Source organism: Condylura cristata, unplaced genomic scaffold, assembly GCF_000260355.1.
Source record: "Condylura cristata isolate star-nosed mole 26May11 unplaced genomic scaffold, ConCri1.0 scaffold00017, whole genome shotgun sequence".
Taxonomy (NCBI): domain Eukaryota; kingdom Metazoa; phylum Chordata; class Mammalia; order Eulipotyphla; family Talpidae; genus Condylura; species Condylura cristata.
In genome coordinates, this window is record NW_004567118.1 from 19,230,684 (window position 1) to 19,248,845 (window position 18,162).

Sequence of the window (18,162 nt, forward strand, 5' to 3'; positions counted from 1 at the left end):
AGGCCCACATGGGTGCCCCATGCTGGGACGTTCACCTGGTCAAGAGCTCCATAGACTGTGGCTTCAAGAGCAGGGGTCAGGGTCAGTGAGACTGGGGCCTTCAGTATGAATAACCCTGTCTTGAGGCTGGTGAAAGTGGTTCTATTGTGTGCTCATGATCCTTCCCACCTCCTTCCAGCCAAATGTTGTCACCTTGACACTTGGGCCAAGAGGCATATTTCTACCTTCTGGGCTACAAAGAATTCATTCAGGAGTCTCACTGGCCATGACATCTTCCTCACCGCTGCTCTAGAACTCTCCACCCCACTGCACTGCCTCGTCATCCTGAACCAACAGTCTCCCCCATCAGGGCTAGGCTGGCTGATGATCTGACCTGCAGCTCAGTTTGCCCATCAGAGAAATCTAATCACAAAATTACATCTTTCTCATCAGGCTATCCCCAACTCTCACAGCAGCCAGCCAAAGAAGAACACAACAAGGGATGAGCTTTTGTCCCCATTTATTCAAATAAACACAATACCCGTATACAGCCTGATTAATTTCTCCCACCAGCTCTCTCTTTCAGGCAGGTGCACCTGGAGTTTAGACAAGCAACACCATAGTCGTGTCGTGTCTGCACAGGGTCTGTCATCTTGATGAAACCACTGATTTGATGCAGATGCCAAAAGCCACTTGGCAATGAGCCATGAGGCACTGCCCTTGTGGGACAGACCAAGATAAGGCTCAATATCTTTTGTGGTAAGAAGTCTCTTTTGATAATGTACCTATGGGTAAAGTGTAATTGTGTTTTCTCTTTTTAGGCACTTGAAAAAGAAATTTCAGGAATCTTTACCCCATTTATTAAAATTCATCAGATTTGATTTCTTAAACCAAAATTCAAACAATGTGGAAGAAAACTGTACTTCGCCAGCACAGTTAGTAGGTCTGATAATGCCAGAAAACATTTTGATGTGCCAGTGCTTCAATCAAAACACAGGCATTGAAGAAATTTCATTTCTTGCAAATTCATCTTGCTTCCCCTGCAATTCTGTCTTGACGAAGAAACTTCATTTTGAAATTGGCTTGACTGATATCACAGCGGTAAAACTGTCCCCTCTGGGGTTTGGTCTCTGTTCCCCCATACTTTCATTTAAATAAGTTATAGCTTCAATTGCTGATGAGTAGTTTGGTCTACAAGAAACTAACTTATGCAGTTACTTCTTATCTAAAGGCAGCAGGGCCAAAGCAACTTGCATGGGTCAAGTTCAATTTAAAATTCTCAATTCTCGTAGTAAAAAAAGCAGCCAAAGATAGGGCCCTGTGGCCACTGGCACTACAGGCTGGCTTGCTGGCTGTCACAACGCCAGCCGGGCACACTGCCTCTAGCGGTGGCTACTGCAGGACAGCAGGGACACACCAGCGCAGCACGGCTGTCCCTTCCCGTGGTGTCCCGCTCCGCAGCCGTGTCCTCCAGAGTCCAACTCTGCTCCCAAATCCTCAGGAAAGATGAAACGTGGCTCAGCGCGCCCAGGCGAGTGGAGTAAGGCCTGACTGCTGAGAAAGTGCCTGTCGGCCCAAGTCTTCCGGAAGCCTGACAAAGGACAAGCTAGCTTCTACATCAAAAACCTCACCATCTCACAGTGGATCCTTTAATGTAAAACCAAATCATTTTGAAAAATAATACACTGAGACTTTTTGCCACAGTTATATAAAAAAGAAAAAACAAAAAAATTCAAATTCTTTTAAAAATGCTGTATCAATCACCTTCTTAGTAACAAATATAAAGCAGTTTAAGACACTTGGTGGCTTCCTCAGGTCGTGTATCAGGGGTTGGATATGCAGTGATGTTTCATTCCTAAAATTTCTGTTTGGTAAAAACTCTAGGAAGAGTTCCGTCAACAAAAAATCTGTTTTGGAAAGAAGAGTTACAACTTCTCCAAAATGTCAAAAAGAATAAGTATGTAAATACCACATGCTTGAAATAGTAATACAATCATATTAATTCCATTAAATAAATAAAAGTGGCACCGGCTTCATGGCAATTTTCAGTACAAAAATGTAGCTCAAGGATATTTTTGAAAATAAATAATTGCTCCAAACAGAAACAAGCTTTCTTAACACAAGCCAAATGCCTCCGAGATAGAGAGGCAGGAGACAGAGCAGACCACACCTTGGCTTGTTCGCTTAGAGCAGAAGTGCCTTCAGACTGAAATAATCACCAGGAGAGAAGAGTCAGCTTCACTAAATGACAGGTGTAGGTCCATCTTTTGTCATTTCTCTCTTTTTTTCCAGTGCATTTTTAAATATTTTCTTCAGGGTACTGTAAACTATCGGTCCATTCTCAGAATCAAAATTAACCTGGTGACAAAGAAAATTTATATTAGGACATGTAACATAAATGTGAACCACTATCTCTTCTGGGAGAAAGGAAACAGGTGGACAAAAATTAAGACTGATAAAGCTACATATAATTTTAAAAGCAGACACTACATTTTACATACTCATTTTAATTGAGACTACATAAAAACTGCCAATTGTGTCAATCCCAAACTTATGAATAATAAAAGAAAACCAAACCCAAAACCAATTTAGAGCCTGGATCAAGTGAGTATGACATAAGCCCACAGCCCTGAGATTAACCGCCCATGGTATAAGGGGAAGGTCTCCCACAGCCCTAAGGGAAAGGGTGTGCACCCACTCTGAGTGTTCACGGAACGGCCCCAAAGCCCCCTGAATGGGAAGCCTGACCTGTACCTGCCACCGTGCAAGCTCAGGTACACCCACCTAACCTCGCTGGCAAACATACTACCCCCTTAGGATTTAGCGTAATCACTAAAATAAGTCTAACATGTTTGTCACACATAGAAACATCAAGGAAAGCTCCCTTTTGCCTGGTGGGAAGGTGCCATGTGTTCACAATACCCCAGAGTTAGGTCAGAAAACCTTCAACCCATTTTCATTCATTGCAACAACCCAAAGTCGTTTCTCTGTAGGAACAACTGAATCCCTGGTCAGTGGTTCCCATCTCTTGGAAGGAATGGGGGTCGGGGGTGAGATCACACCCTGGTCACAAGCTAACAAGCTGTGTGGCCAGCGGGACAGACACCGCTGGGTGTCCATAGCTTGAGGCAGCAGATGCGGTATAATCACGCCGTCCCCTCGCAGGGACGAGGCTGCTGGTGCAGGTGGAGGCTGCTGGGCACTGTGTTTGCGCACAGCTGAAGAACCCACGCTCAGCCCAGCTCCATGATTGACGTGGGGCAGTATGAAAACCAGGTACAAGATTTGCACCACACTGGAAATGGCCACACCAGGCTTCCTTGAAGAACTGGCCCAGCTCAGAACAAGAGCCGCGTGCTCAGAGGACTGCACAAGGTGAGGGATGCAAGAACCACCCCTCACATTGGAGCAGATCGGGAACAGCTGGTAGATGTGACTTGTCATTAGCACCTTCCCCTAAAAGGCCAGCAGACGTTGCAAAGAATTTCTACCACTTCAGAAAGACTGTACTGAGGACTTTTTGTTTCAGTTAAATTAACAAATTTAATTTTATCCTGACCAGTATAGTATGCAGTCTACTTGCAAAAACTTATTAACACTAATAACAGCTTGAAATGGCTATTTCCTTGAACACAAAATCACAGCTCTCCCCCATGAGAAGGTAGTCTCTTGGTCGATGATAACTTAAATAGAGATGTAGAAACTCATGTGATTGGGTTTGAGACACTGACTCTAGAAAGGGCTGAGAAAGGCTGCAAAAATCAGCTTACTTGGGGAAGAGTGGAGGGGTAGAGACTGCTGAATGAGTACAAACAATAACCTCTGTGATCATTAAGGTTCACACATGCTGGCACTGAAAGGCTGGGTTCTTTGTTCAATGAGGTTCTCACACCATATATGAGAGATACCAGCATGGAGGAATGAGGGAACCTGTTCTCTTGGCAGGAAGCTGGCTTCTTTGCTTAGCCAGGGAAGATTCCTGCAAGCTAAAAGGATGTGCACAAAAAGGAAACTTAAAAAAAAAAAATCGCTTTACTTTGGATTTGCCAACCAGTTGACACGGTATTGAATTGTCAAGCTTGAATACTGAATTCTTAACAGGTGGATGTTGAATTCTCAACAGATGGGTACTTGTTCAGAACCTAGGTAAAACTGGCTCAACAAGAAAAGATTCTCTGACTTCTGCTAGGCACTTGATTTAAAAATACATTGTCAACACTCAATTGTTTCTCTCTACACAAAAGCCCTTTGTTACAATGGTTCTTCAAAAACCCACAGTTCAGCTTTTTCTCATACTAGTTAGGGAGCTGGTATTTTTTGGCCAAATAGTCTGCTACTACTTTCAAGAACTGTCAAACATACTTTCATTAACGGGAAACACAGCTGAAAATTCTATGTTCCGGGGCTGCTGACCTCTGGATTCCAACCCACAGAGACTTCTGTCTGAGGTGTGAGGGAGGCGCACTCACCTTGGTGAAAGCCTTGATGGCCTGGGCCAGGACGGCTTCCTCCACATCCTGGGGGAGGCTCTGCAGGCTCACGATGCAATGCAACACGCAAAGAATCGTCTGGTGCTGGCCCTGCTTTTGCAGAAATCAAAATCAAACAAGTTGGGTGTAACTGCAAGGAGTTATGCTAAATGAAATGGCAGGAGGAGAAAGACAAATAACTGATGCTTTCGCTCGCATATGGAATATAGAGAAACAAAACAAACCCTACATGTCTGACTATGGGAATTGAGGATATCGGGTGAGAGTTGACCATGGCAGACGGTTCAGGTACTAGGGTGGTGGATGCGGGGAGGGGGTGTGCATCTGCAGGGGTGTGATCTCAGCTCCCAGTAGTGCAGTGCTGTTACTTAAATTAAAAAAAAAAAAATACAGCCCCCTCAAACTACAACACCAACTTAAAAAAAAAAAAAAACAAACTTAAAACGAGGACCATAAAAACAAAAATTCAAGTAACCACAGAACTAGGCACTGCTTTGTGACTAACTACTCACAATCTCAAATACCAGACTATTCAGCAAGAGCTCTGTCAGTGTTTACTGTTGTGTTCATGTAACTTGAAAAGAGTTCAGCAGCTAAAACCTACATTGGTTAGTTGTTACAAGTAAAAGTGAATCTGAAGGAACATGGACTATAAATGGAATGCTTTCCTTGCAGTGAAAGGAAGAGATGATTCACCCTCACTGTTAACAGACACAGTCAGGTGTACACCCCACGGTGAGCACCACAGGCCCTGCCCTGAACACAGGCGAGAGAGCCGCCAGCCCTCTACGGGTACACCTGTATTCCTAAGTGGGGTAGAACCCTGCAGGACATGGCCCTCACTTGGCTCCTGGCGGCTTTCACCTCAGAGAAGCCAAGGAAAAACCCCACCATGTGAGTAAAAGGCATCTAACTCACCTTGTACCTGAGAGCTACTCATTTTACTCTGGAAATATGCTCTAAGTGAAAAATCTAAAATACAGACACAACTGTGGGTGTTTGCCCATTAGAAAGATGCCTAGAAAAGTGGAGAGCCCAAAATAATGTCAACGCCTCCACAGGAGGGGGAGGGACTGTGATGGAAGACAGCCTGATGTGAGAGGAAATGCAGGCGCATTGTGGCAGCGCCAGCTCAGCCTGAAGCCTGCTCTGACGTGGGCTGTGTCCTGGCAAGCGGTTTGGCCTTCCCTTTCTGGAAGGCAGGTCTCTCCCTCACAGGGCCATGGAACTGGACAAGGGTGAGTGGGGGGATGACCACCTAGCGAGGGCCCCCGCCAGCCACCCAACTAAAGTTGACCGCCTCCCACTTCAGCTCTCCAACTTAACTGCTGAGAACACAAGAGCACCCCAGGGGCAAGCGCCTCTGTCTTTACAGACTGAGCATCACACAATTCTGGGCGCGCGTGCCTGGGTGCCTGTGTGCAGAGTAAAAGATGTGGAATTAGTGAGGAGAAGCAGCACAGCAGGTAAGTCGCGGCTGATGATGATATAAAAGTGTTTCCTAAACAACAAAGTATTCTTAAATAAACATTTAATATGTACAGTTAAAAACGTTGACCTGTACAAGGACTTCCAAAGAAAAGGAAGTTCCATCCCTGTCTGGTCCACATCTCCTAGGGCTGTTCACAAAGGCAATCACCAACCACTTTTTTTTTTTAATCATCTTTCTATACTCTTCTGTATTTTATATATGTACAAATTATATATGTCAATGACACACAACACTTTCTAAGAAATGAGTGCACAGTTATTTAGTATGTATGCTAACACTAAATAAGTAAATACTTAAAAGTGAAAAAATGGTTATATGACATATCATTAGAGTAACTTATCATATTTGTGAATAACAATACACATGGAAAATGTTAGGTTCTATGTGTTAAAATTCTGAGCAAAAATGAAGCACAAAGTAGCATGCAAAATGATTTTAACTCAGGGAAATAGCTGCAAATATTTAAAGTGCCTCTCCGGGGATTACGGGTATTTCCCTTTTTATGTCCGTGTCTTCCAAATGTTTGTATGGGGTATGCCATTCTTCACTCACCTTGGAAACATTCAAACTAGACCCAGATAGGGGATGATGCATGAATTCCTGTTGTATAGGGGATGTTTCTGGTGTGCGAGACTTACATGAGGGCCTCAGTGCACCTGACCAACTAGTCTAACGGTGACTTTACCTTCTCTAATAAAAACAGCGCTTCGGCGGCATCAGCGCGTCTGTCAACCAACATGTCCATGTCGTCTTTGGTTATGACAGGCTCCTTCAGCTGCTCCACCCAAGACCACATCAAACTGCACAGGATGAAAGGGTCTCTTTCGCCACATATTCTTTCCCAAGCTCCGTCTCGGGAATTTAGTTCTTTCTAAAAGGAAGGAAGGGAGGGAGAGAGAGAGAAAAAGGTCGGGGGAGAGGAAAGAAAAGAGTAGAGAGGGGAGAATGGGAGAGGGCAGGGCAGGGAGAGAGGCGGGCAGGGCAGACAGGGCAGGGAGGAGCTGGCACTGTTTGAGGAGCAGGCTGTCCAGGACAGTGAGTCAGGATCTCAGATGTGGACTGGGGACCCTCTCAGCACCCCCACTTCCAGGGGGCACACAGCTCAGTGAAGCTGGTCCTTGTTTCAGAGCGTTGGGCGGATTGAAGAGGGCTCTATCTCTATGTCCCAGTTAACCAGGGACTTATTTAACTGAGTAAACTGGTTTCACTCAGAAACCAGAGTAACAGTTCAAGTAGAGGGAGCCCTCCTTTTTGGGCTTTTGGAGAACAAAATAGAAATATTGCAAGGAAATAGAATGGTAGATGGAAAAGTATAAATAAGAAATTTGCCAACTAACCTGGGATAATGAAAAATTTTTAACTGAAACTTCAAATTATGCCCCCCAAAATGCCTACAAGGCAGTAAATATGGTACGTGCATTTCTTTCAAATTCCTTTTTGGAATCCTATGTAGAATTTAACAAATCAGTCCCACATCCTGAAACTGATGGGGGTGGGGGAGGAATTAGGAAGAACTTCCAGTTCTTCCAGTACTCCAAATGCGTAAAGCTAAGCAGGGCATTTAAAACAACTTCATCTCAAGAGCAGGGGAAGGTGAGATTAGAATTTTAATTTCTGATAGGGTTCAGATTTAAGTCTTAATAAGTGACTTGTGCTTGCCATATTAAGCATAATAATCACTGCCTCTCATTCACCACAGGCCCAAGCTGACAGAACCCCACAATGCAGAGCAACTGTAACACATGACGTATCTCGGACTTTTGGCAACCAGCAGGGAGGCTCCTGTACAGACAAACGCACTCAGGCAAGATGGGGTAAGTAGTGTGGCAGGGACGCAACGTGAGAATGGGCAAAAGAGGTGTCTCACTTAGCCTTGCTCGACCCTGGTTTCCTGCACCCACAGGGCCCTTGTTTTCCGGACTTATTATATCACATAAACAGCCAGCACTTCCAGCCTTTCAATCCCCCACAGATCATGTTTATAGCAGAAGAGCTTTTTATTCAACTTTATGTAGCCAGTGAGAAGAGAAGTGGGCAGAAATGACATGGCTGAGATCTCTTATAAAATGACCCTTACATCTTGTGTTTTCTGAAATCTTCCAGTGGGGTTAGGAAAGACATCCGGGATGACAGGAAATATTAAACGCATGAGCTGTATCAGGCTCTGCTACATCTGGTCTTTGTGACTGAACAGGTCATTTATTCTAAGACCTCAGGGTCCCTGTTGTGATGCCTAATTCATAAGAATCGTGGTGATTAGCAAAGAATGTGCCTTTCAGTTTGGAGCAGAAAATATAAGAACAGTTCATGTTGGAAGAAAGCAATACATTTTACTGTGTGAAGCACAGCATAATTCTGAAGAAGTCTCGCTACCCAACAGGGAGCTGTAATGGGTGCAAGGCTCCCACTTCCACATCTAAAATACTTCTGTACCCCATGATCCCTCCAAAAGTGTCTGCATCTTGCTTAATTATGGTAGAGTAGGGAACAGCTGTGGAAATATTAGGTGGTTAGAAAATTCATGAAATATTTTTCCTGTTTTTTAAGCATCATACTTTCTTGCTAATCCAGAAATTCCTGGTAATTATGGGCTACCAAGCCAAGCTGTCACTGAGTCAGTCCCTCCCTCCCGGACAGCCCCATATTTGGGCAGTTCACCTGTTTTCATAACCAGGTTTCTAAGAATTCATAACAATTGTGGAGATTAGCAAACCTGGTTATGATTAGCAAGAAATCTTTTCCGTAGACCAGCTTACCACCCAGGGCAGAGAGTCCAGCTAATTTAAAACTCTTTCTAGTGGAAAGTAAAACACAAAAGGGGTTAATATTTAAATTTTCACATTCTAATTTACATGACAGTAAAGGAATGGACTCCAAAGACCCAGTCTCAGGAAGGTGACAGAACACAGGTGCACTGTGGCTGCTCCTGTCTGCTGCTCCTTCCTGGCCTCAGCAGCTGCCTTATCCAGGGCTACCACGTACCCTCCTGACCTTGCTCAACACTTAAGTTGAGCTTTGGTAAAGAATTTTCTTTGACTTCATTTCTGTCTCCAGCTCAGTGATTTTCAGAGTGTGGTTACCTCCCACACTTTGAGTTGGAGATACTTGAGGTCAGTTCAGAAGGCCATCTGCTGTGGCCTGCCCCTCTGTCCATTCGCCCAGCTGCCAGTATCAATCAACACAAACACCCTGGGCCCGCAACCTGCTGAGTGCTGAGCACTTTCTTTCACACACAGATCAAAACAGACCAGGACAACAATAGTCCCGTTCTATCAGTTCTGCAACATCAGGCCTATATCATAGTTGAGCAACCTGAAGTTCAGAGTGAAGTATTACACAAAGGTCTTCCAATTCCTACAAGCAAATGTGGGAAGATGTGCTATATTTCTGCTCCAACATGAATATTTCTAACACACATAAAATCAAATGAAATACAAATACCTGCCACATTTCTACCTTCCTTTTCACTTCCTCCTTTTCTGTAAACTCATTTAAATTTGCCAGGGCTTTGGCAGCTAGGATTCTCCTTGCTTCGACACTCAATTCAGACTGCAAGGCAGTGTGGGGAGCAACTTCAGACAGGTCTTTGCTGTCCTGGGCTTCAGGTGCAACCAAGAGCGGTACTTTGGGACTGGCGCTGCGGTCCACAGGGCTGTGGTAAGTCTCACTGTCATCTGCAATGGAGCCCGGACCCCCACCAGGGGAATCACATGGGCAGGGGTATACTTGCTGGTGAGAATGGTTTGGTTTCTTCTGGAAATTTGCAAGGCTGGACTTAACTGATTCCTCAGGGTAGCATGCACCTGAAAGGCCTGAAGAGAAGGTTTTACTCCTCTGGAATTCCTTTGGAATATTCTTCCTGTAGAAAATTGGTGATCCGTCTTCTTTATCTTTGAATCCTTCCAGGTCTCCAAATTTCCCCTGATTCCAGAAAGAAAATGTATTGCGAATCAACACCTCCTTATTTAAATCTACCTGTGGAGACTGTAGGGTATAACGGTGGCTTAAGGGCTTCTGCTGCCCAGAGTTAAGGCAAAGCAAGGCCTGTCCGGGCACTGTCCATGGAGTGCCTCCTTGTTCCAGAAGCCACTCGGCCCTCTTTAAGTCTGAGTCACTGTAGCTCAGTCGCCTTTTCAGGCAAGTCAAGGGCTGAAGGCACTCAACATTCCGCCTCTTCCAAAGCGGGTCAAACTCTTGCTCGCTGGAAAGAATCATATCCTGAGCCTCAAAATCTGTTGCCACCACAGAGGGGGTGCAGGAGTCAGATGCGTCACTGTTGTGCCTCAGCAGTTCCTTATCCAGCTGCCGAGTCACCATCTCAGAAACTGTCCTTTCAATTTCAGCAGAGAGGCCAGGAACTGCTGCCACTTCTTCATTTACTACTGGTCTGTTCTCAGCCAAGTCCAACAGCAATTTGCAAACAAGGTGGATAATTTTGGGGACGTATTTTAGAAGTCGTGCCTCATAACCATGAAGTAGATGCCGCTGGCGAATGAGATATTGTGCTAAGGTGACAGCATGTGCTTTGGGATCACAACATGAGAAAATATTGCGAAGAGGAATCAGAAACTGAGTAAATTCCCTTATGCACAGAAGCTGTCCTCTGGTTTGTATGGAGTTGGGTCGCTTCGTCCGAACAAATACAATTGCTTGGTCAGCAGTCATTCTTGTTGCAAAAACTAAATAACATGCTATTAAAACACCTAAGCAGTAAACAGTGAAGAAAAGAAGATTGGTAAGAGAAAAATTTACATGTTTTTATTTATTGCTTTCATGACTTAAAATCCGAATAAAAGACTTTAAGGGTAATCTTGACTTTGTAACTTTTTATATGTGTATCTATTTACTTGTCTGTATGGCAGCCCTCTTCTTGACTGAGAACTTTCACTGCCTCTGCACCTGGATTTAGCACAGTAATGTCATGGTGTAACTAAGTAAGTATGGAGTGAGAGGGATGCTGAGAAAGATGTAGAGAAGAGGAAGAGGGAATGAAGTGTAGTGAGGAGTTAGGGTGATTTAGTGTGAAGTGAGGGGGATGATGAGTAATGATGGCGTGAGGAGGATGATGAGTACATGGGTGCATGGTGGGGTGATGAGTAATTGTGGAACAAGTGTGGGGTACAGGGGTGATGAGTAAGTGTGAGGTGAGGAGATGAGTAAGTGTGAAGTGAGGGGGGTAAGTAAGTGTGAAGTGAGGGGGGATGGTGAACAGGTATGAATGAAGGAGATGAGTAAGTGTGAAGTGAGGGGGGATGGTGAACAGGTATGAAGTGAGGGGGGCAATGAGCAGGTATGAAATGAAGGGGATGAGTAAGTGTGAAGTAAGGTGGGTAAGTGTGAAGTGAGGGGGGATGAATAGGTATGAAGTGAAGGGGCCAGTAGTGTGAAGTGAAGAGGATGAGTAAGTGTGAAGTGAGGGAACAATTAAGTGTGCATCGAGGGGAAATGAGTAAGTGAGGAGTAAGGGGGTTGTGCTTATAACTTACCACCCTGCCACCTTTGAGAACTTGGCATTTTCTCTACTTGGACATCTGGGGTGGGGAGTATTGTGGGAGATTATTCACACTCACAATTCATTTTTTCTTTTCTTCTTCTAGACTTTCCCTCATACTACAACTCTGTTTCTATATTAATATTTAGGAAATCAGTGTTACAAGTGTAAATATTATGTACTCTTAGTAAGTAATATCAAATTAAAATGAATAGCAAATAAAAAGGTACTAATTTCAATATATTACTTAATAGCATATCAAACTACTAAAAGGCAAACTGAAAGTAATAATGTGATTCACCAAGTTTGTAGCTCTTATTACATGGGAAATGAGAACGAGAACTGCATGTTCCCTAGTCGGTAGCAGGCACAGTCCAATTTATCTTTTTCACTAGGATGTGACAGGGCTTTGAGTAAGTACGACACAGATGTAGAGCTATCATGTGGATACCAGGAAGAGCAAGAACTCAGAGCAGAACTCAGTCCCTGCCTGAAGACCACAGAGAGGCAGCGGGCAGGCGGTCCTGAGGAAGCACAGCACAGGGCGCACAGAGCCAAGTGTGGCTGTGGCTGTAGCTTGTACCATTAAGAGTCCAGCACCACGGGGTTTATTTTTCCCTCAGTGCTAGCACTGTACTGAGTTTGCATTGCACTTTTAAATAAAATAGTTGACTTTTACATACAATTCTAGGCAAATAGACTCTTCTTCACAAACACATCTTCAAACAAAAGACAACTTGATATGCTATTTAAATTTTGGTCCTGTTACTTACTCAATGTAGCAAATTACTGAACTATCTTCAAAGCTCCCACTGTTGCTACAGACTTAAAAAGATAGCAGGTATAAGATGATTAGAACATAGTAGGTTCCATGCTGCTATTTTAATTATTATTTTGGTTAAGAAAAAATATCCTTTTAAAAGACAACATGTGTTAAAATATGGTGCTGACTTTTTGTCACTTAAAGAAGAAATCCAGAATCATTGTTTAGCTAGTCATGGAAACTTATTTGTTTATTAAATATGATGAGTTTTTAGTCCCAAGTCATTCACAACTATTCTCACAAACAAGATTATTTGTTTACAATACACCAAGTTTCTTTTATTTACTTCTTCCAATTTGATTCCCAAACTGGTAAGATTCTGAAAAATAATTTTCCTCTAGAACTAGTGCTACTACTTAAATATTCGAATATACTACAAGACTATAGAACCACCTCCTAGAATTTACCTGTTCGGCCAAGCCCTGCGTGACAATGGATGGCTACTTTTCCTTCTTGTAAGGCAAATGTCATCACCTTCACCATGTCTAAGATGGTGGTAAGGGATGCCACACCATAATCCTTCCATCCAAAATTGTAGAAATAAACTGGGCATTAAAAGAGAATAGGAAAAAAAAATCAACATCCAGGGAAAATACTTGCAAAGACAGATGAAGACAGTGAATTAATAAAAAGTATAAGCTGTAAGGCACATAGATCTCATTGGATATACAAGCCCAAAATAACAGATCTTTTCTAATCCCAGTAAGTTTATTGTTAACATTTTTCATGAAGTATAGTCTATATTACTTAAGACATTTCCTGCTGAAACTCATCCAGAAAGAATTATGGAAAAGCAGGATTTCAAATTAAAGTCCACGTTGTATGGCCAAATTCCTCAGCTGTAGAGGAAATAACACAGACTTGTCTAAGCATGAAAGTGTGTCTAAATGGCTGATAAATGGCACAAGACAAGAAGGTACATAAAGATTTTCTACCTAGTGGAATGGGGGTGGGGCGGGAGAACAAGATACAAGCCGTTACTTCTTTTGTTTTTTAAAGAACTGCTTTTTAAACAAAATTCCTTCTATGTGCAAACTAGAATGACCATTCTGCTTGGAAATAATTATAATAAAACACAGGATGGCAATTTGTTTTAAGTTTTCTTCCTCAATAGTAAGCTTCTTATAAATAAGTTCTAAGTGGCACAGGTTTATCCTCTCCGGCCTGCTGTCAATGACATGTGCCCAGTGGCTTCTATCCCATGGTTCCCATGAACCAAGGAGCTCCTGGGATTACCACTGTGTCCCTGCATCCTTCTGAGGCACAGCAAGTATAGCATAGTGAGCACTGGGCCCCAAGTCTGTGGCCTTTGTTACGCTGTGCGATGGGGGAGAAGCCAGCGCTCTCTAAGTCCACTTGGCCTCTCGTGAGAAGCAGAAACTACTGACATGACTCCACTAAGGGCTGAATGAGATGACAGGCTACTATGCTGTTAATGTTAATTAATGCAGATGCCAATTAGATGCATCAGTATTTCCACAGGGCTTGTGTCTAAGACTCCACTTATATACTTCCAGAGCAAAACCTAGCATTAAAGCTGGCTCATCATCATTTTTAGGAACTCTATTACTGCGCAGTATTTATTTCCATCCCCTTTTTAACCTAAGACCCAAGCAGACAAAACTGAGGGTTGTACATCACCCTGCATGGAGCACTTACTGCCAGCCTCCATGAAAGCCTCAGGAAGGTACGTGAAGCCACTTTCTTGTTCCAGCGGGTTCCCACAGCTGGCATGCTCACCGGGCCGCTGCAGGTTGATTACTGTTTTTATGCCAAGGCTTAAAGGAAAAAGAAAATTAGTCATATTCAGTGTTGGTGTTTGAAGAGATTGACTGTTTTTGGCACTAATAAATGTTATTAATTACTCTTGAATTCTATTTTATTATTTGAAATGAGCTCTCCTCTGCCTATTGTCAAAAGCACTTCCCCATTTGAAGGCAAAAACAACATCAAAGGAAACACAAGTTGGCCTTTAAGCACGCACGCGAGAGCTGTGGCACTGACCTCTGGAACTGCTCAATGATGCAGTACTTCTCCAGAAGCTCCGTGGATGGGCGAGCCATGGCCAGGATGTTATCAGTGACCCTACAGATGGGAGGAGGAATGGGTGAGATGCACAAATTCTAGAACATTCCAGCTCTAAAGAGAGAGAGGAAGATGCCAAGGGTCTATTTTTTCTGATTTCAACAACTCTGTAAGAGAAGAATCTTCTTATACAAATTGACTTCAGTTTTGCATCATGATTAGGGTTTGAAGAAATCCTAGCTTCTTAGACCCCTGGAAAACATTCCAGGACAAAGTATTTGTGAACCCTGGCAAAGCATTTTCAAGGACGCTCCTGAGATTCTAGGGGACATAATGGAGCTGGCATCAAAGGTCTAGAGAGCTAAAGAGCTCTTCAGGAGGGCTGCTGGGAGGCACCTTAGTATTAAATTGTCTGCAGCTCAGTTATCTAAAGAGTTACATGGAGAGACTAACGTATGCATCACAGGATTGTATTAGAATTCAATACAATGTGAATGTCAAACCCTTAGCCTACATCCTGCGTGTGGTTATGAATTAATGTCGAGGTATTGTAATTTAGCAAAATATGGGCTTCAGAGCCAATCAGATCTGGTTTCAAATGCTAGTTTTTCTACTTTCCAGCTAGGCAGTAAATTACTTAGCCTCTTGAGGTCTCAATTCCTTCATCAATAAAAGGAACATCAACAATGACTATCTCACAAGAGTTTTGTGAAGATGAGAGATGGTAATTTCCAAATGTCTAGGATAGTGGCTGTCCTGTAGCCAAACAGACATTTACTAAATGCACGCATGGACAGAGGCCAACAAATGGCTGTCGTGCTCATTATCCTCTGGGCTCTGCTTCTCTGGTGTGATTTCTCAGGTAGGCTGTTGGAAGTTGTGGGTCACAGGGCCTGAGACAATAACAGAGACATTCCATGAGAAGGGCACAATTCAGAAAGGACCACTTCCCTGGGGGCAAAGCCTGAAATTTGGCAGGAACACTCTGAATTTAAGTATATAGGATAAGGTAAGTAGAGATGCAACATGAAAACAGCAGAGGTAAAAAGACTGAGGTGGATTTTGTTAACAATAAATCAAAAATATTAAAGTGAGCCTAGGCTGCACTGGAAATCTACTGGTCTAATGACAGCTGAGGTACCATGTTTGCTTTTTCATAAGTGTCTAAAAGAAAAATAGTGACAGCCTAGAATATGATCTTGGAGAACAATGACAGTGGCCCCAGGCTATACCCCCACACTAGTACCTAGCAACTGCAATATAAAGCTCTGGCTGCAGGGTAAGTAAGCCAGTGGACAAGCACCTAATCATAAATACACTCCTGCTGTAGCAAATGTTTTACTACTAAAGTTTACTCCTAGAGTTCCCTGAACGGAGAATTCCTCTAAGAATTTTCAAATATGACTTCGACATCAAAACTTTTCAGTTATTACTACATCAAAAGGAATAGTTGGCCTTTTATTATTAATGAAAGCAGTATGGTCAAGAACGAATGAATTTTATTAACATACCATAAGCAACATGAGCATTATATACTGTCTATTGAACCAACAACTCGAACCACTTCTACGACAGATTTTAAATGTATGAAAATTAGTATTTTTCACACAGTAATATGTATTATCATTACTGTGTATTATATAGCAATTATTGTGTATTACTGTGAATTATATGCAGTTAACAAGATTAAAATGAGTCTAAAGATAACCTGTATGGAATTTAACAACTCAAATTTATAGCTGAACACTTATTATTTCTGAAATTTATCTTGCCATTTCTTTAAGATAATTTACATATGTCATTTCATCTAATTAAAAAAGAATCCCTTGGTTTATCATTTCTTATTTGACAGATGAGGAAACTGAGGCAGAGAGAGTGGGTCAAGATCACACAGGGGCCAGGGGCAGCTGGGCCCCCTGACTTCAAGCCCCCACGCCTCTGGCCACAGCCCCCCTGCTTGCCTGGAGCACAGTTGCTTCAGTCCCTTTCCCCACTCCGCAGCAACAGCTCCAGACACTGGCGGTGTCACTCACCAGGACGAGTAGACCCCCTTAATGGCTTGTTCCTGCTCGCTCCAGCGAGCTGGATTTTCATACTTGCAGGCTCTGCCGCCACACGCCATGGAGCAGGCCATGTGTCCAGGGATGACATGCCGTAAACGCTCTCCTACTTTAGTGTACTTTGGTGCTGGACGTTCTGAATTTCCTAGAACACACAGGAAAGGGCAGGTTCAAAACTCTACTCTCCAAATGGAACAGTCATGTGGAAACCAGCTTCCATTAGGTGAGGATTATGGCGAGCCGGTGTTGATCCTCTTCATTCTGTCAGGAATAAAACTGCTTCTTTTTCACTTGCACGCTAACTCTTCGTACAGAAAAAACTTTTACATACTATCACCTCCCCATCAGACTGGTAATGAAAAGAAAGACATGTAAAAGCAGATCTTTTACAATCGAGTGAGTTTTGAGAAAAAATGACATTTTCAAGGAAAAACCACGAAACACTCCTTTTAACTAACCCCTCTTATAGATCCACTGAAACTTAGGCAGCAATCTCTACAGTGTCAAATGAACTGTAACATTTAAGAACACCCAGACACCATTTCTGAAATTCAAACTAAAAGGTCTGGCAACTGTTAAGAAGATAAAGAAATTTACTTTTTCTCTCAGGGCAAGCTGGGTTTCTCTCGGCACAGCGGACAGCCGACACAGCCACCATCACCTGGAGGGAGGACGAGGACAGCATCTGTGCCGCACAGCCCCGCCGGCCCTGCTGCAGCCGCAGCACCGGGTCGGAGGTGGAGTGCCTGCGGCCCTGGAAGAAGGCGCTGAGGAACGGCACGGCCGAGAGCCGCCGAGGCGGGTCCTGCATGGCACTCGATCCCAGGAGGAGAGCCGGAGGCAGGAGATGCCAGCGCCAGCTCGCTCCACGATGAAGTTACATGGAATCTGAGCATCATCTGCTGATCTAACAGCATTCAGGATAGGCTTAGTCGTTTCCATAGCGACAAACAAAGAAACTACTGATTCCCACTCAGATCTGTGCAGGCAAAAGTCTGATGTGAATGAACAGTGTTTTGGACAGATTGTTCAAATATGGGGAAAATAACATGTATTTTAAACAGATTACTGCAACTACTCTAATCTGCTTCTCAAAGACATTTAAGAGATCTGACAGTTCAAATAATTCCGTTTAAAATGCTGTAAGGAATTCAGAAAAATGTCTTTATGACACAAACACTGCTGTTTACACTCACATTAAAAGGTTTAACTTCTGGTTTTCCTCTCATGTCTATTTTCTGAACATTTTGGGAAAAAAACTACTTTCTACTCTTCTTTGTAATGGGAGACATGAAAAGCTAACTGTAACAAAGGGAGATGTATGCTGGGTACCTTTAAAACAACATTCAAGTTTTTAAAACTAAAAATCCTTTGTTCTCAATGTAATTATTAATAAAATATTTGAACAGAACAAGCAAATAAAGACATCTATAAGGCTGATGTATTAATCTGAAGACATTTCCTTTCATACTTTAATATTTACAATGTGAAAGTCCAATTCTCAGTTATGCTTTTTTTGGACAGTTATAATGGCCATGCCTCTCAAAAACTCAAAGACACAATGCTGTGCCTTTTCTTGCTGACTGTGGGGGAAAAAGAAGCTTCAATAATGTCCTGGCAGAGGCTGATGTAGAAAATTCCCCAAGTATCACATTTTTTTTTTTTAAGGAACTGGATGAGGGGGAGGTTGTAACTTGAGAATAAAGGATACACAGAAAATAGAAACTCTAACAACCATCGATTGTCCGCCTCCTTAATGTCAGGCTGTACCCCCACCCCCGTCTCTCTCCCGCCCGCTTCTC

The 18,162-nt window shown here is 43.1% G+C and overlaps 1 protein-coding gene across 4 annotated transcripts in view; it reads right to left on the reverse strand.

Annotated features, from left to right (window-relative positions):
• Window positions 1-482: 482 nt before the first annotated feature.
• The window catches only part of PTPDC1 (protein tyrosine phosphatase domain containing 1), a 37,119-nt gene continuing 19,439 nt past the window's right edge, over window positions 483-18,162 (reverse strand). For 2 of the 4 annotated variants that reach the window (XM_012726380.1, XM_012726381.1), the window contains 8 exons: window positions 16,334-16,505; window positions 14,280-14,360; window positions 13,935-14,053; window positions 12,683-12,820; window positions 9,403-10,664; window positions 6,647-6,832; window positions 4,449-4,559; window positions 483-2,337 (listed from right to left, as the gene is read on the reverse strand). In XM_012726380.1, coding sequence (XP_012581834.1) covers window positions 2,221-2,337; window positions 4,449-4,559; window positions 6,647-6,832; window positions 9,403-10,664; window positions 12,683-12,820; window positions 13,935-14,053; window positions 14,280-14,360; window positions 16,334-16,505 — 2,186 coding nt within the window. In that variant the 3' untranslated portion in view covers window positions 483-2,220. Of the gene's footprint in view, window positions 2,338-4,448; window positions 4,615-6,646; window positions 6,833-9,402; window positions 10,665-12,682; window positions 12,821-13,934; window positions 14,054-14,279; window positions 14,361-16,333; window positions 16,506-16,957; window positions 17,227-18,162 lie in introns of those variants that run through there. The other 2 variants (XM_012726378.1, XM_012726379.1) reach the window with 2 other exon arrangements.